Source organism: Pezoporus occidentalis, unplaced genomic scaffold (genome assembly GCF_034315485.1).
Source record: "Pezoporus occidentalis ecotype Australia unplaced genomic scaffold, CSIRO_AGI_Poc_V1 ctg142, whole genome shotgun sequence".
In the NCBI taxonomy this organism is placed as follows: domain Eukaryota; kingdom Metazoa; phylum Chordata; class Aves; order Psittaciformes; family Psittacidae; genus Pezoporus; species Pezoporus occidentalis.
In genome coordinates, this window is record NW_026913230.1 from 181,994 (window position 1) to 195,774 (window position 13,781).

General features: G+C 48.9%; 1 protein-coding gene across 3 annotated transcripts in view; it reads right to left on the reverse strand.

Moving 5' to 3' along the window:
- Nucleotides 1-167: 167 nt before the first annotated feature.
- Nucleotides 168-13,781, reverse strand: part of FLT4 (fms related receptor tyrosine kinase 4) — a 56,308-nt gene continuing 42,694 nt past the window's right edge. The window contains exons 17-30 of one of the 3 annotated variants that reach the window (XM_062609887.1): nt 13,527-13,662; nt 13,050-13,154; nt 11,425-11,538; nt 11,101-11,189; nt 10,656-10,803; nt 10,004-10,098; nt 9,542-9,664; nt 9,013-9,124; nt 8,541-8,640; nt 8,223-8,328; nt 7,139-7,278; nt 6,368-6,488; nt 5,519-5,604; nt 168-4,169 (exon numbers count right to left, since the gene is read on the reverse strand). In XM_062609887.1, coding sequence (XP_062465871.1) covers nt 3,953-4,169; nt 5,519-5,604; nt 6,368-6,488; nt 7,139-7,278; nt 8,223-8,328; nt 8,541-8,640; nt 9,013-9,124; nt 9,542-9,664; nt 10,004-10,098; nt 10,656-10,803; nt 11,101-11,189; nt 11,425-11,538; nt 13,050-13,154; nt 13,527-13,662 — 1,692 coding nt within the window. In that variant the 3' untranslated portion in view covers nt 168-3,952. Of the gene's footprint in view, nt 4,173-5,518; nt 5,605-6,367; nt 6,489-7,138; nt 7,279-8,222; nt 8,329-8,540; nt 8,641-9,012; nt 9,125-9,541; nt 9,665-10,003; nt 10,099-10,655; nt 10,804-11,100; nt 11,190-11,424; nt 11,539-13,049; nt 13,155-13,526; nt 13,663-13,781 lie in introns of all 3 variants that reach the window. The other 2 variants (XM_062609886.1, XM_062609888.1) reach the window with 2 other exon arrangements.

The following is a 13,781-nucleotide window of genomic DNA, read 5'->3' on the forward strand; positions in this document are numbered from 1 at the left end:
AAAGACCGCTTTTCATCCTGGATGGAAGTGCCACAAAGGCCAGCTGTTTCCTAGAGGATGCGGGGAAATGCAGAGGGGAATAAAAATAATAAAACTAAAACATGCTTATTATATGGCCGCCCAGTGTGTGTGGGGAGCGGCAGCGGCTCCAGGAACCAGAGAGCAGCTGCCGGTTTATGACTTTATTCGTTTTCACATTTAGATATTACAACAAAACTCTTAATGACAAAGGATAACAAGTACTATAGGAGGAGAGGAAAGAAAGCAGTGTTCTAACTGGTTTGATATATAACCGTGAACTTCCAGAGACAAGACTCAACGTGAGTTATAAACACTCACATACGCTCACTGGTAAGAAAACTCACGTGCAAATACTCACACACTCACCCACAAAACACTCACGCACACTCACAGACCACACTTTTGTACTCACACATAACCCATGTTGTAACCTACTTGCTTCGAAGGCAGCCCACTGAAACATTGAATGCTGCTGTAGCAACAACAGGTACCAGGTTAAAATATTGCAATATAAATGCAGTGTTACTTGATACACAGGTTTTTCTTCAGAGACACAAGTGTGTATTTGCAAGTAGGGGACCCAACGCTTTGTTTTCATGAGGGAGGAATGTCTTCTCAACACCAACACTTTGTAAGGAGAAATGAGACCATGTGTAGAGCAGGAACATTCATTTTAAAGGAGGATGATGATAAATAGCTTAGCTTCTATGCTGAGTTCCAGTAAAAAGCCCAAAACAGAGTGCATTGTGAATGGAGCAGGCACAGTTATCAAATCCTGGGTTTTAAAACTGAAATACTCCCTTGTTGCTGTGGAAAGACAGGCAGCGCTGCTGCCTCACATCTTAAAACCAAACCAGACCAGCTTCATTTCGTGCTGACAGTTATCTTGAGACTGTAAAAATCATAATGCCAGAAATAATGCAAGAATGTAGAGAAAGGGTATCAGGTTTGTACTCTCTAAATTTAGTATACTTTTAAGAGAGCATGAAAGTACAATTGTTTCAACAGCTCTTCACTATCCCACGCTGCAATTGTTCTTCATCAGCAGGAGTGTCTGAAGAGGAGCCAGCGTTTGCTCATATCATGGCTGCATTGTTCATGCAATGCTGTTGATACAGATACAATAGGATCTGATTCCACACACCCCTCAAGATGGTGCAAAAGAGAGAAAATAAACTTATGTGGAGTTGAATGATTTGAATGTTCAAAAATCAGAAGTGACACAGTGACACCGGTGCTTTCCCTAGAGAGAAGCAGGGGATCATTAACAATGGCTCTAATGAAGTAACCCTTCTGCACAAGGATGCTTATGAGAAATTTACAGCTGAACCTAGAGACAAAGCGCAGCTGTCCTGGCTGGTTGGGAGTGCTGAGGGTGCTCAGATACCTTTGTCCCCTTCCTGATGAGGAATCCTGTCAGTGCCCTGCAAGTGTCGGGCTTTGCTAGCACATTTCAATCCCTCACATATGGACAAGGACTTGAAGCTACTTTGGTGGTCTGTTTTTTAACTATTATTTTATTTATAGGCCCCTTTCTTGGGCCATCTCTCAGATGGGGCTGTGTTTCCAGTCGGAGAACTGTTTGTGAAGCACTGGGAACAAGAGAGCCTGGATCCTATGGATACACATCACTGAGCAAGCAGCCTGAATTTAGCTCAGCCACTTGTCACCATCCACCCATTGAGACCGCCAGCAACACAGGGCACTTGCAGCTTTCCTCCTATCAAGGGAACCACCAGTTCAAAAACCAGGGCAAGGTGAGGGCAGGAGAATTTGGTCTGGCCTATACCCTGTGGGCTGTCCTACTTCCTTGGCCTGGCTCTCCAGCTTCTCCTGCCAGATGATTCTTACTGAGTCATAACAATTACTTAAAGATGCTTAAATTCCTGGCAACTTCAGAGAACATCAGTAGAAGTCAGGGAATTCTTTGTCACATGCAGTTTCCAATTCCACATCCTGAGCCAGTTTGGCTCAAGTTTTGGTCGGTTTTGTGCCTCTTTTTTTTTTTTTTTTTGCCATGGAAATCTCAGCCATGTCATTCTGCTGACACAAAAAGGGAAGAGAACATTGAGCGCGCTAAGCACAGGCTTAAAGAATCTGAATGACAGGCATGCTTTTCCCATGTGCTAAATAAATCTCCCCATTACACTTGTGTGGAGAACTATAATTAAGACTTGGGAACATCATCCGTAAGATCTCACAGGCTCATGTCAGGAAACGCATAAAACCCTCTGCTGGAAAAGAAATAACAGTTTGGGAAAGCAATACATCTGACAGGAAACACAGTTTTCAAAGTCCAGACCGAACCCTTGGCTCTCTGCACAGAGGTGTGGCCTGCAAGCAGAAACATCCCAGTGCTGAGATGCCCTGTAGAAAGAGTTGTGCCAGCCACAGGCATGTGGGAGAAGAGATGATGGCAAGCTGTTCTAATGATCTTGTTCACCCTGACTCCTCTGGCATTGATGTAACTGTGCTCTGTGGCTGAGCTCTCTGATTGTGAGCAGGATGGAAAGAAGTAGGTAGGAAGTGGTGAGGCAGCAGCACAGAAATCTGTAGAGAGGGGCTGCAGAGGTTTCCCAGGGCTCTGAATTCACGTGGTATCTTTTAGAAACAAAAGGCCCAAGTGATGAGATGTTTCCTCAGCAAATAAATGTTCCCTGATCCTCCAAAGACAGGTACACTGTGCTGGCAACAGAAACTGGAGAGGAGCCTCTTGGGCAGAGTGCCTTCTTAGAGCCAGGGAATCACGGTGACAGAAGAGATCATGGTCCAGAACTGTCCATCCAGGAGAACTGGGGGTTGAGCCCTGGCCAGGTGCTGCCCTCCATGTGCTCAGTGATGCCAGCACGCCAGGGGATGAAACCCAGAGCACCTCATTGCTGGAGCTCTGTTCCTTCCATTGTTTCCAAAACCCTTGCAGCAACTTGGAAATAAACATTTCACTCCCTGCCACTTTGATCGTTTTCCTCCCAGCAAGCAACCCATTTTCACTGTATGTTTAGAAACCAACTGAAATTAACACAGCTTTGCTTTAATTTCTTACTGGAGCACCAAATGATCTCGGCACTGTTCTAGGAGAAGGGGAAGGTGAGACAGCAGACCTGTGAGTAACCTGCTCCCAGCACAGATCACATAAAACCCTGTTTTGCATAGGGCCTGCAAAAAGATTTGTTATTTATCTCACAGGGAGGACTCTAGCCATCATCTGATGACTACTCAGCACTAGCTGCGTTAAGATGGCTAAAATAATCCTGGTGTTAAGGCAGATTGACAAGTTTCCTCCCAGCAGAGATGAGAGGGGTGTGGGTGTTGCTTGCAGAGGAGATGAAGAGGCTGGCATCTGCTCAGAATGAACAGTGTGCATGAACATTTACAAAGATTCCTCGGGATCTCTCCATACACCTCTTTAAAATGTCCTGCTCTTGCTGCAAATACCACTAGGGATTTCTTCCCTTTGATTCTGCTCCACAGCTCAGCAGCTGACATCATGAGGAGAGGAGGAGGAAGCAATCCAAGGAAAAACATTCAGGCTGCACAGCAGGAAGAAACTTGAGACTAAGACAGATCTATTTATATCTGACCTGAAATGGGCTTTCTGAATGGGAAGCTGATCTGAGTGACGGCAGGATGCTAGGCAGAAGGTGCTGTAGTGCTGAACGCAGGCACCCACTCGCTGGCAGAATGCATCTGTCTGAGCCACAGGAAGACAAGAAACACGAGGAATCGGTGGGGTGCTCTCTTCAGTCCCGGCATGGGGAAGCTGCAGCTGGTGGTGCTGTGTGGGCCATCGCGCTGCGGTTCTCCATCCGTTTGGGGTAGGTTCCCTGCTGGGGTTGGGCATAGGTTGAAGGAGAAGCTCTGAGTGACTCTGGTGACGTGCCTGGAGGGTGAGAGGGGGTGCCTCGGCAAGTGCCTCCAGGGCCTGATGCCGTTAGTACTGCTCGGAGAAGAAGGAAGCGTGGAGAGTGGGGGGACTGGCCCCCTCTCCAGGTGGGGTGCAGCTGCCATCCTCAGAGTGTTCTGACAGCTCCCCGTATTCACTGTTGTAAAAAGTCTGGCCTCCGACTTGGGACCCATACGATGGACGACATCTGCCCCGCAGGTCGGACTGTTCCCCTGGCAGCTCCGCAGTTCTGCTGGGCCCTTTACTGCTGGGAGGGAGAGACACACAGAAGATCAATCTGAGCATTCTTGGAAACCCTCTATCCTGCTTAGAGAGATCCCAGCTTCAGGAATCATATGCTAATGCACGGGTCAGAGGCAGGGTCAGGAGTGGACCTACACCTCTATTTCAAAGCACATCACCAGGTCTTGCTCTAAACCTAGGCACAGCCCATGTGGTTTGTGGAACATCTGCACATAACCCAGTGACAGAGTTATTTCAGCTGTTCTAGATATCTTTGGGAAGCTGAGGGAAAGGTTGGGATGCAAATGAGCAGGGAGAGACGAGACATAGCCACAATTGCTCCTAGACCTGACAGGAGTTAACAGAGACTAATACAGACCAACAGCTAGGGTGGGGGAAAGGAAACAGAGGATGATGATGAAAAAACTGTGGGAGGAAATCAGCAGCCCCGTCTCCGTGCCTGCCAGTACCAGGTGACTAGCAAGAAGTCACAAGAGTGAGGGCAAAGACACACTCAAGGACAGTTTTAAGGGCAGTGTTTTCAAGAAGACGGGACGCCAGGTAGCCCATTGTGTAGGATACAAAGGAACGTGCCTTAGGGAAAGGAGAACAAGGACAAGAAGCAGGAGACAGTCCAATAAAACAGCAGAGAGGCCACAGGGCTATGTCTAAGGGAAAAGACAACGACCAGTCTGATTTGATGTTAGGAGCAGAGGAAGTGAGAAAGAGGCTTGGGACTAGTCTTGTCTACACATGAGCTGATATGGCTCACTCAACACAGTGTGATGGAGACAAGGTCCCAGCCTGCCTTGGCACCAAGCAGAGATGAGCTGGTCAGGTTCTTGCCCAGTTTCCATTCAAGTCTGGGGCAGGACATAACCATCCATAGCATCCTTAGTGCGTCAGCTCAGCCTGCCAGGCTCAGTACTGGCATGTGGGAATTCCTAAGGCCTGCACCATCCCTGCAATGCCACATCGGGGCTGACATGGGTCAGGGCTGTGGGAGGGAGGAGGAGGTGACAGCCACATAGTTTCCATCTATCCCACGTGACACATTTCACGAGAAAGTGTCAATAAGCATTAAGAGTCTTATCAACCCCGTCACTCCGCTGTGTTTCATTCCCCTAACAAACACATTTTCACTGAATGGGCACAGTTTATATTTTTAGACCCTAGGAAGCAGCAGGCAGGTCTGTTCTTTATGCATTTTGCCTCTTGTTAATGTGTATGGACTTATCTGGCTCATGGCCCAGAGCCCTGCTGCTCCTGCAAGCTCCAAGAGGTATATATCCTATGGGGAGACACCAGGAGCTGCCTCCTGGGCTCACTGCATTTGGCAGCAGGGAGGGCTGAGTGGCTAGACTTGAGTACCTGAATCCACCTTCTTTTCTGTGTCGGTTTTCTATCCTCTCAAACTCCTCAGATGCCAGAACCATCCCACTGTCTGTCTGATTGTCCTGGAAGGAAGCAACAGGAGTTATCAGTAACATCCCTGTCGACTGATCAGAGTTGGAAGGGAGGAGGAATCATTCAGGAGATGAGACCATGTGTGTCTATGACAGGGAAAAAAGAGTAGGGGCACTTCACCAGCATGCTCCATGGTCTTGCTGGAAGTGATTTTGTTAGGTGCCTTCTTTAAAAGCAGCACATACTGTGTGCAGTTCAGTGCCACTTTTTGGGGAAAAAAGAAATAGTTCTCTGTCTGAAAAATGTATTACCATCAAATCTGTGAGAGGTGAGATTTCCCTCTGAGACTTAAGGGATGATTTAAGTTCACTAGAGGAGATCCTAAGTACCAGCCCAGTTCAGAGAGGCCAGGAGGGCCCCTACTGCACACTGTTGTGTGGGTCAAGATACAGGAGGTACAAGCACTTTGGATTTACCTAGTCCTGGGTGGATTTCAGTATGCTTATCTAGGCCGTGTTCACAGATTTGAGAAGGGGGAAGAGCAGGCTCTTCTCTGAGATCCTTTACAGTCCCCTTGCTTGCAGACCTAACCACCCTATTTCACATTGAGGCAGTATGAGCTGAGCTGCAGAGAAGCCCCTATGTGCCAGAGAAATGAATGGGCATAGGACTGGATGGACTGAACAGGAATGACACAGACAGACTGACATTAGATAGGAGCGATCTTCCTTCCACGATCCTAACAACAAAGGTGTCAGGAAACAGATGAACATTTCTTTGCCCCCTGCTCCACTCCACTCAGATGCTACTCACCGGGTGTGCCTTGTACATTGTATGTGTCATGGGAAACTCTTCAAATGTCTTTATCCTGGATGGACACCTGATCTGATTTCCTCCCGTCAAACAACCAGGGAATGAGACGCAATTGTAGTATCTGCTGACAGAAGCAGACTGTACTCAGTAAAACCAACAGAGTCCATGTCCTGAATAAACAGGACCCAAAACAACCTCCCCTCGGTGCAACCAAAGTATGCAGGGAGGCGGGTGACCGAAATGGTGGATTTTGGGAGAGGAATGGGGTCACCTTAGGCCTCTCAAGCCCATATTACTTCTTCAGAGGGGAGCACCCAGATTATCTCTCCACTTTGGATAAGCAGAATAATGTCAAATAGATCCCAGGCATCTCACTATCGCAGCTTTCCAGGGATGAGAAGCCTAGGTCTAATTGTTTGGGTTAGTTAGAAATAGATAGGATGAAGCTCCTGCATTAGCAGAAGGGCAGAGTCCCAGCTGACACCTTCTTTCCTCAGCTACCTGATGAGCCATGACACCTTTAGTGGGACTTGGTGCTCTGGCAGTGTAGCTGGAGGCAGGAGAAGGCATGTCACAGGCTTACAAATCAAGGGCTCTTTCTCATCAGGAAAGGAAAGTGATTTTACTTTTATAAACAAGATGCTACGGATTGCACCTGATCCCCTGGGGGTTTCCCAGCACTTTGCTACTGGGCTCTCCCCATATCCCTCCTCAGGCTCAGGCTGTTGGCTGCCTGCTGAGCTCTCTCTGCCCTTTCCAGAGGGGATTCACCTTGCTGCTAGGCTGTGACAGCGTATCCTCATGTCAAAATCCTCTTCGTCTGAGTTTTGCTGGGCAGAGGAAGGCACCTGGGAGAAACCATCATCTTCTGAGCTGTGAGAGTCATTCAGCGGGATGTAATCCTTTCCTTCCTGGTAGGAAGAACAGTGAGTGGCCTTACAAGGAGGGGAAGGGTCTCCCACAGGAAAGGGCTCTACAAGAAGAAGCTGTCAGAGCTGGGGAGAAAGATCCTAGTTTATGTCTTCTTTTTTTCTCTGGAACAAACTCTCTGGCTGGGGATTTCTATGCCCTCTGCACTAAGTAGCTGCAAATGTTGCAGGTGTGTGAAGCTGTGTGTGAGCTGGAAAACAACCCAGTCCTGTGGCACTTACAGTTCTCCAACCTACACAGTCAGAGCACTGTGCTCCCATGGGCACATCATTGCAGCTTAGTCATGCCTGTTCTGGGATCCAGCACTGAAAGGTTAAAATCAGGGGCATAAGGATGAGCCAGTACTCATATTTAAGCATTTAGCTATCATCTGAAATGTAACATCAAGAAGTTAAAACCAGAGCTGCACGCTCATCACAGAAGTCCTGGTGAGTTGCTGCATAGCAGTGATTAATAATAGTTTCAAAGAAATCTGTGTATCTGACTGCTGTAATGGAACAGTTGTTTGGGTCACATGGCCCTGACATTTAGATCCAAGGATGGAGTTTCAGAACTCCTGGTGAAGTCCTGGGTTTCATTATGCAGGCGTGTGGGAGGCAGGAGTGCCAGGGCATTGAGTCAGCTGAAAAATTTCAGATAATCATCTAGGGATTGGGATGGAAATGCTGGAATGATGACTGAGAGGGCACCCGCCCTGAACAGAGTGGAGCTATATTAGGATGCAGCTAGAAGGCTACAACAGAAGTGAGCTCTCCAGCAGCTCTGGGAAACAGATCTCTCTGATCCAGGAAACCCTGTGTTATCATTTGGCCTATGCAGAAGTATTGCATTGGCGAGGGAGTCAGAGGAGGGCACAGCAAGAGAGCTAGTGGTGGGAGAAGAAAGAGCTATCTGGAGCTGAGCAGGGACACTGAGAGGTTTTCACCTGCTGGACATTTTCCTGAAGAAGGTTCCCCAGTATCTCCACCAGGTCGGAGAACGTTGGTCTCTCCTTGGGATCACCATGCCAGCAGCTCAGCATTATACGGTATCTGCCAAGAAGAGATGCTCAGTTTATGCCATTTCCTACCCCACTCTGGACACTCTAGATAGCTCTGATTCGAACCCATCTGGCCTGTCCTCCAGGCAGCTGCCTACAGTGAAAGATGTGTTGGCTTATCCCCCACCTTGGCTGAAAGGTCTTTGCATCCCACAGTGGCGCCTGTCCTGCCCTGTGTTGGGATCTGGGAGGTTTCTGACTCACATTTCTGCTGTGGCGTACTCTGGAGCTCTCATCCTGGTACCGTCTTTGAGTCTCTGGCAGAACTCCTCATTGATCTGGACTCCAGGATACGGAGATGCCCCTAAAGGAGGTTTGAAGAGGGGTGGGAATGTGAAATGTGCCATCAGAAACCAGTCCTCCTGAGACTGCCCTTCCTCCCAAAACACTGGGAGATGTGATCACTTCTCATACACAGCCCAAGTCCTTAAGGCTGCCTGAGACAGGCTCCTCTGCCTCAGTGAGCTGCAGGCCACCTCTGCATGCCTCTCTCCTTCACTCTGTTCATGGGTGGATATGGCCTCCACATTTTTTTTGCCTACATGGATATCTCTTCCCATCACATCCCTCAGACATTCTTCAGAGTGTCAGGGCCTGCTGCACAGACTCACCCACCAAACTGCTATGTGGGAAGAGACATCTCCTTCAGCACCATGTAACCCTCATTAGCACTCACCTAGAGAGAAGATTTCCCAGAGGAGGACCCCAAAGGACCAGACATCACTCTGGGTAGTGTAGACCTTGTCAAAGATGCTCTCTGGAGCCATCCACTTCAGTGGGAGACGGGCCTACAGAAGGGAGAGGCAAAGGCACAAGTGTTCACTCAGGGACATGTCCCAGGACAGCCTTTCTTGTAGGAATGGGATGAAAGGGATGAAGGGAAACCAGATAGCTCTGCTCCTCTCTCCGTGGAGGAATGGAGGTTTGGTTAGGCCAGAGGAAGGGATGAAGACACTGAAAGGGGGAGGAAAGAGTATCAAGAAAGAAGAGTAGGTTAATGACAGAGTGAGGGGCAGAAGGAAGGTGGCAGAGGTCTGCTGGTAGAGGAGGAGGAGAGCACATAATAACTGGGCCAATGATTCCTGGTCCCAGTTGCACAAGTGGTTCCACTCTTCCCTTTTCCTCAGTTTATTCCATCCCCAGAGTAGTTTATGAATAGCTAAAGGGGACCTAATCTGTATAGGGTTTGAGAAAATGGCACTCACACTGCCTTTCCTGACATAGTCTGGGTCCTTGTAGATGTCCCGGGCCAGGCCAAAGTCACAGATCTTCACCACATTGTTCTCTGACAGCAGGATATTGCGAGCAGCCAGGTCTCTGTGAATGCACTGAGGGCACACAAAGGGGAAAATCAGAGGAACAAGAACCACCATCAGAAAGTACAGAGCATTCCCCTCCCCTCCCGGACCTGAGCTGTAATGGGAGAATAGTGGAAATGGGAAGGAGTTAAAGACAAACATTTCAGAAGGAGATGGTTGAGGAGAGGATGAGATGCCAGAGGACTTGTTTCCCACCTTTGTGTACACAGTGCTACCCCAGACTTCCTGAGAAGTGTGAGGCAGATCACTGAATCTCTCCGTGTGTCACCTGTAAAGTGGCTATAGGCAGGTCTTGCCTGGTTAAGCACACACAAAAGAAGAGGGGAGCGAAGGCAAAGGTGAACTCACCTTTCGGGATGCCAGGAACTCCATGCCACGTGCCACCTGGAAGCTGTAGCAGATCAGGTCTTCCATTGTCAAGGGACTTTGCCACAAGTCATCCACTGTTCAGGAGTACAAGAAAATTAGACAGTGAGTGGTCTCTTGTTCTCCTTGCCTCTCTCCAGGACTGTGGGATGCAACCAGCCCCCTGGTGAGACACAACTAGTCCTCAGTGCTAACTGAAGGAACCACTTTCCCTCTGGGGTTTTCTGCTTAGGTGGCACATGGCAAGAACTTGCTTAAGTGTGGAGAGAATGAGTCCAGCCTCGAGCACGTGTCAGTCAGACAGAGCTGTGGGAAACAGGGCTGGAAAGGACTTTGAGGGTCAGCTCATCATTCCTGTCCTGGCAAAGACTCACTGAGATCCCCCTCAATTCTCCTTCTTTAGGCTAAAAAAATCCAAAGGAATTTAATCCTGCTTTCCGGGCTTTGAGTCTATTACAAGAGACAACACATAACTGCATTATCCCTGGTCAGGGATTTTCCATGCAGCAGTGATCAACTCCAAGGCCTGATCCCAGCTCCCTGCTGTCGTGCCCTACCCATTCCCCAAGCTGTCCAAGTCTGGCATTGTTTTGGTGGGCCCGGTGAGGAGCTGCTGCCAAGGCTGGAGTGTTACCTTCCTGGATCGGCTGTGATGTCGGGCTCTTGTGCAGCAGAAAGCGGTTGAAGATAGCGCTGTCGCTAGTCCCAGACCGACTCCTCCTGTCTGCTCTCACTGCCTCCACAATGGACTGGACCTGAATACGCAGCCTGGGAGACTTCTCCTGGCAAGGAGACAAAACCAGAAACCTCAGCAGGAAACACACACTGTAACCCCTGTGCCCATGAGCTGTGCAGTCTATTCCTATTCTTAGACTGTAATTCCATCTTGGAAGCACTTATCTTCCATTGCAGAAAGAAATTGCTTCCCTGATGTGCACATGAACCAAGATCACTGTGTAAACATGATCTACTGCTAGACAGAGGGTGTCTTTGTGCCAGTGTCAGATCATGTTTCAGGCTATACATCTTCCTTCCACAGCCATGGGAGAGGTTCCCTAGGGGCAAAGGAAGCTACTTACCCTGTAAGGACTGAATCCTTCTCGCTTGGTCCTCAGGTAGTTGGAGAGGTTTCCGTACTTGCAGAACTCAACAATAACCATGAGTGGACCTGGCAAGAGGGCACCCAAGACAGGAGAGGAGATAAAGGCTTAGGTTGGTCAGAGTTTGCCCCCAATCATGTTATGTGCAGCCCTGCTGAGCTGTGGCACCTGCCCTAAGTGCACACAGACACACCAATAGCATCCCCATGTGTCCCTGTGGTCACACATGCAGACAGCAGAAAGCACACAGGGGACAAACACATCTCTGGGAGCAGGCACAGCTTGTTGCCCTGGGATATTTACCATTGGGTTTGGTACAGGCACCCAGCAAATTCACGACGTTGAGGTGATTCCCAATGTGAATGAGAATCTTCAGCTCCGACATCAGTGCTTTGTGCTCGCTTGCAGTAGCTCCCTCTGGAAACACACAGACCTTGACATGATGGCTCCTTACAGCTTTTCACTCCCCCTCACCGCCCTTCTGTTAGCACAGTGTTAATGGGAGGAGGCTGTGACCCTGAAGCCTTGGTACATTTTGTTATTGTGTGTATTCCATATGAAACGTCAGAGGCTTGTCTGGAGATTCCAGGATCCTTGCTATACCATGTGGAGTGCTGCCAGCCGGGGCAGGGACCCAGAGCAAAAGACAACACAGCTTGTTCCCAATACATTTTTCCCTGTTATAGTTGTGCAGGGAAAAAGATCACTTGAGGCTTACATAGAGGTGCACAGGTTTGAATCTCTGCCCTTTTGGCCTCCACACAGAGATAATGAGCCATAGAACAATTTGAAGGAAAATTAGAAACAAAAGGCATCCAAGTCTCTTGATCATGACTGGAGACAGGAGCTCTCTCAGCTCAAACCTAGAATATCTTTTTATGATTCCTGTCCAGCAGCAAACACAGTGCTGTGACCTTGCCAGCCCTCTGTACTTCATCTTCTCTCTGAGTGCCTAATTCACATCAAATCTTGGTCCTCTGTTTTACCCTTAGGGTGTGTTCTCTGATTTTCTGTGCCTTTTCATGCTTCTCAGCTTCCCTGTGTAGGGAATAAGGCATTTTGCCTAACTTGAGAGTTTGTACATTTAGTCTGAGAGACAGAAGCATGCTCTTGAGTGGCAGCTAATGGGTCAGGTGAGAGCCATGCCTCAAAAAACTAAAGCCAGGCTTCCCTCTGCAATTGCTGTGTAGGTCATCTGTACACTTGCAGTGGTAAATGCTGCTGAGATGGGCCAGGATTTGGTTTCCATGTACAGGCCTCTGCTGGCCAGAGACTGCCTAGGTATTTTCTTGGGTGCCAAATGAAAATTTCAGATGCCTGTTTGAAAATGTGGCTATGAAAGCTTGAAATCTCCTTGGATTGACCAGGCTGTGGGTTCAAAGCCAGCTCAGCCCTCAGAGCAGGTTAAGAGCTGCAGCCTCCTTTCTTACCCAGCTCTGAACCTGATCCGTAAACATAACATACAGGCACATTTGGAAGAAGGCAACTGGGAGCAATGCTTTCTTTAGTGACCTGCTGAAGAGGGGCTCTGGATTCTTGTTTGTCCTTTGAGACACATTTAATTCTTTGCCTTTATAAACAGCTACATTTCCTTGACATGCGAGTTCCCCAAGTCCCTGCTGTCTTTCTGCCACTTGCCTCCCAGTGCAGCTGAATGAGGCTAAAACATCCATGAGGGGAAGCCAAAAGGATCAAGTGTGTTGAGGCCAAGAAGCCATAAACTAAGAGGCTGGCTCCAGCTCCTCTCCTCTAGGTCGGGGCTGGCTCAAGCAGAAGCACCCAGGAGTGTTTGTGGGAGATAAAACATTTTCCAGGGCCTTAAATGCCTTATGTGGAAGACACGCATTTGCAGGGTGGACATTCCCTAGCAGATGTCTCATTCTTTGCTGTCTACACTGGCTGTACATCCTGCTTCACTGCCCACATACCTTTCAGCATTTTGACTGCTACGGTTTCACAGCTGTTACTTTTATTGATCCCAAATGCTGATGCTTCCACCACCTTCCCAAAGGCACCATGACCCAGGACTTTACCTATAGGTAAGGAGAGAGGCACTGTAAAGGAGGGCAGGTGCAGCACAGGCAGAATGGAATGAAAAAAAACCCAAATCCTAACAGGAAACCATGGGAAGAAGAAAAACATAATAAAGGAAAAGGAAGGAGGGGAACATGTGCCCTTCCCAGGTGGCTGCTTGCTCTGTCAGTGAGAATAAGAGAAGGGAGGATGGGAGTAACTGAGACAGAGCTGGCATGGACAAAGCAGAGGAAGGAAGTGGCCCTGCAGAAGTGGGCTGTTTCTTGCCCTCGAGCAGAGCACGTGGGAAAGGTAAATGTGACACCTTGCAGCAGAGCAGCCCGGGAAGCCCTGGCTGCAGCACGCAGTGGCAAGGAGGGGGTCTGGCTCACCCAGGCGCAGGCGGTCCCGTGGGAACTCCCACTTGCTGGAATCATAGGGCAGGTACTCGCACTGCTCCTCCAAGGGCACCTCGCCGGGGTCCATGATGATGGAGAGGTAGCCCGTCTTGATGTCTGCATGGGCTGGCTGCAGGAATCAGCCAACACAAAGGGTGAGGAAGATGCTCCCCCGGCACTGGGTGCTGACTCCCAGAGGGAATTTGCTTCCTTTGCTTGACTTGACCTGCTTCCCCTTGGCAAAGGCCA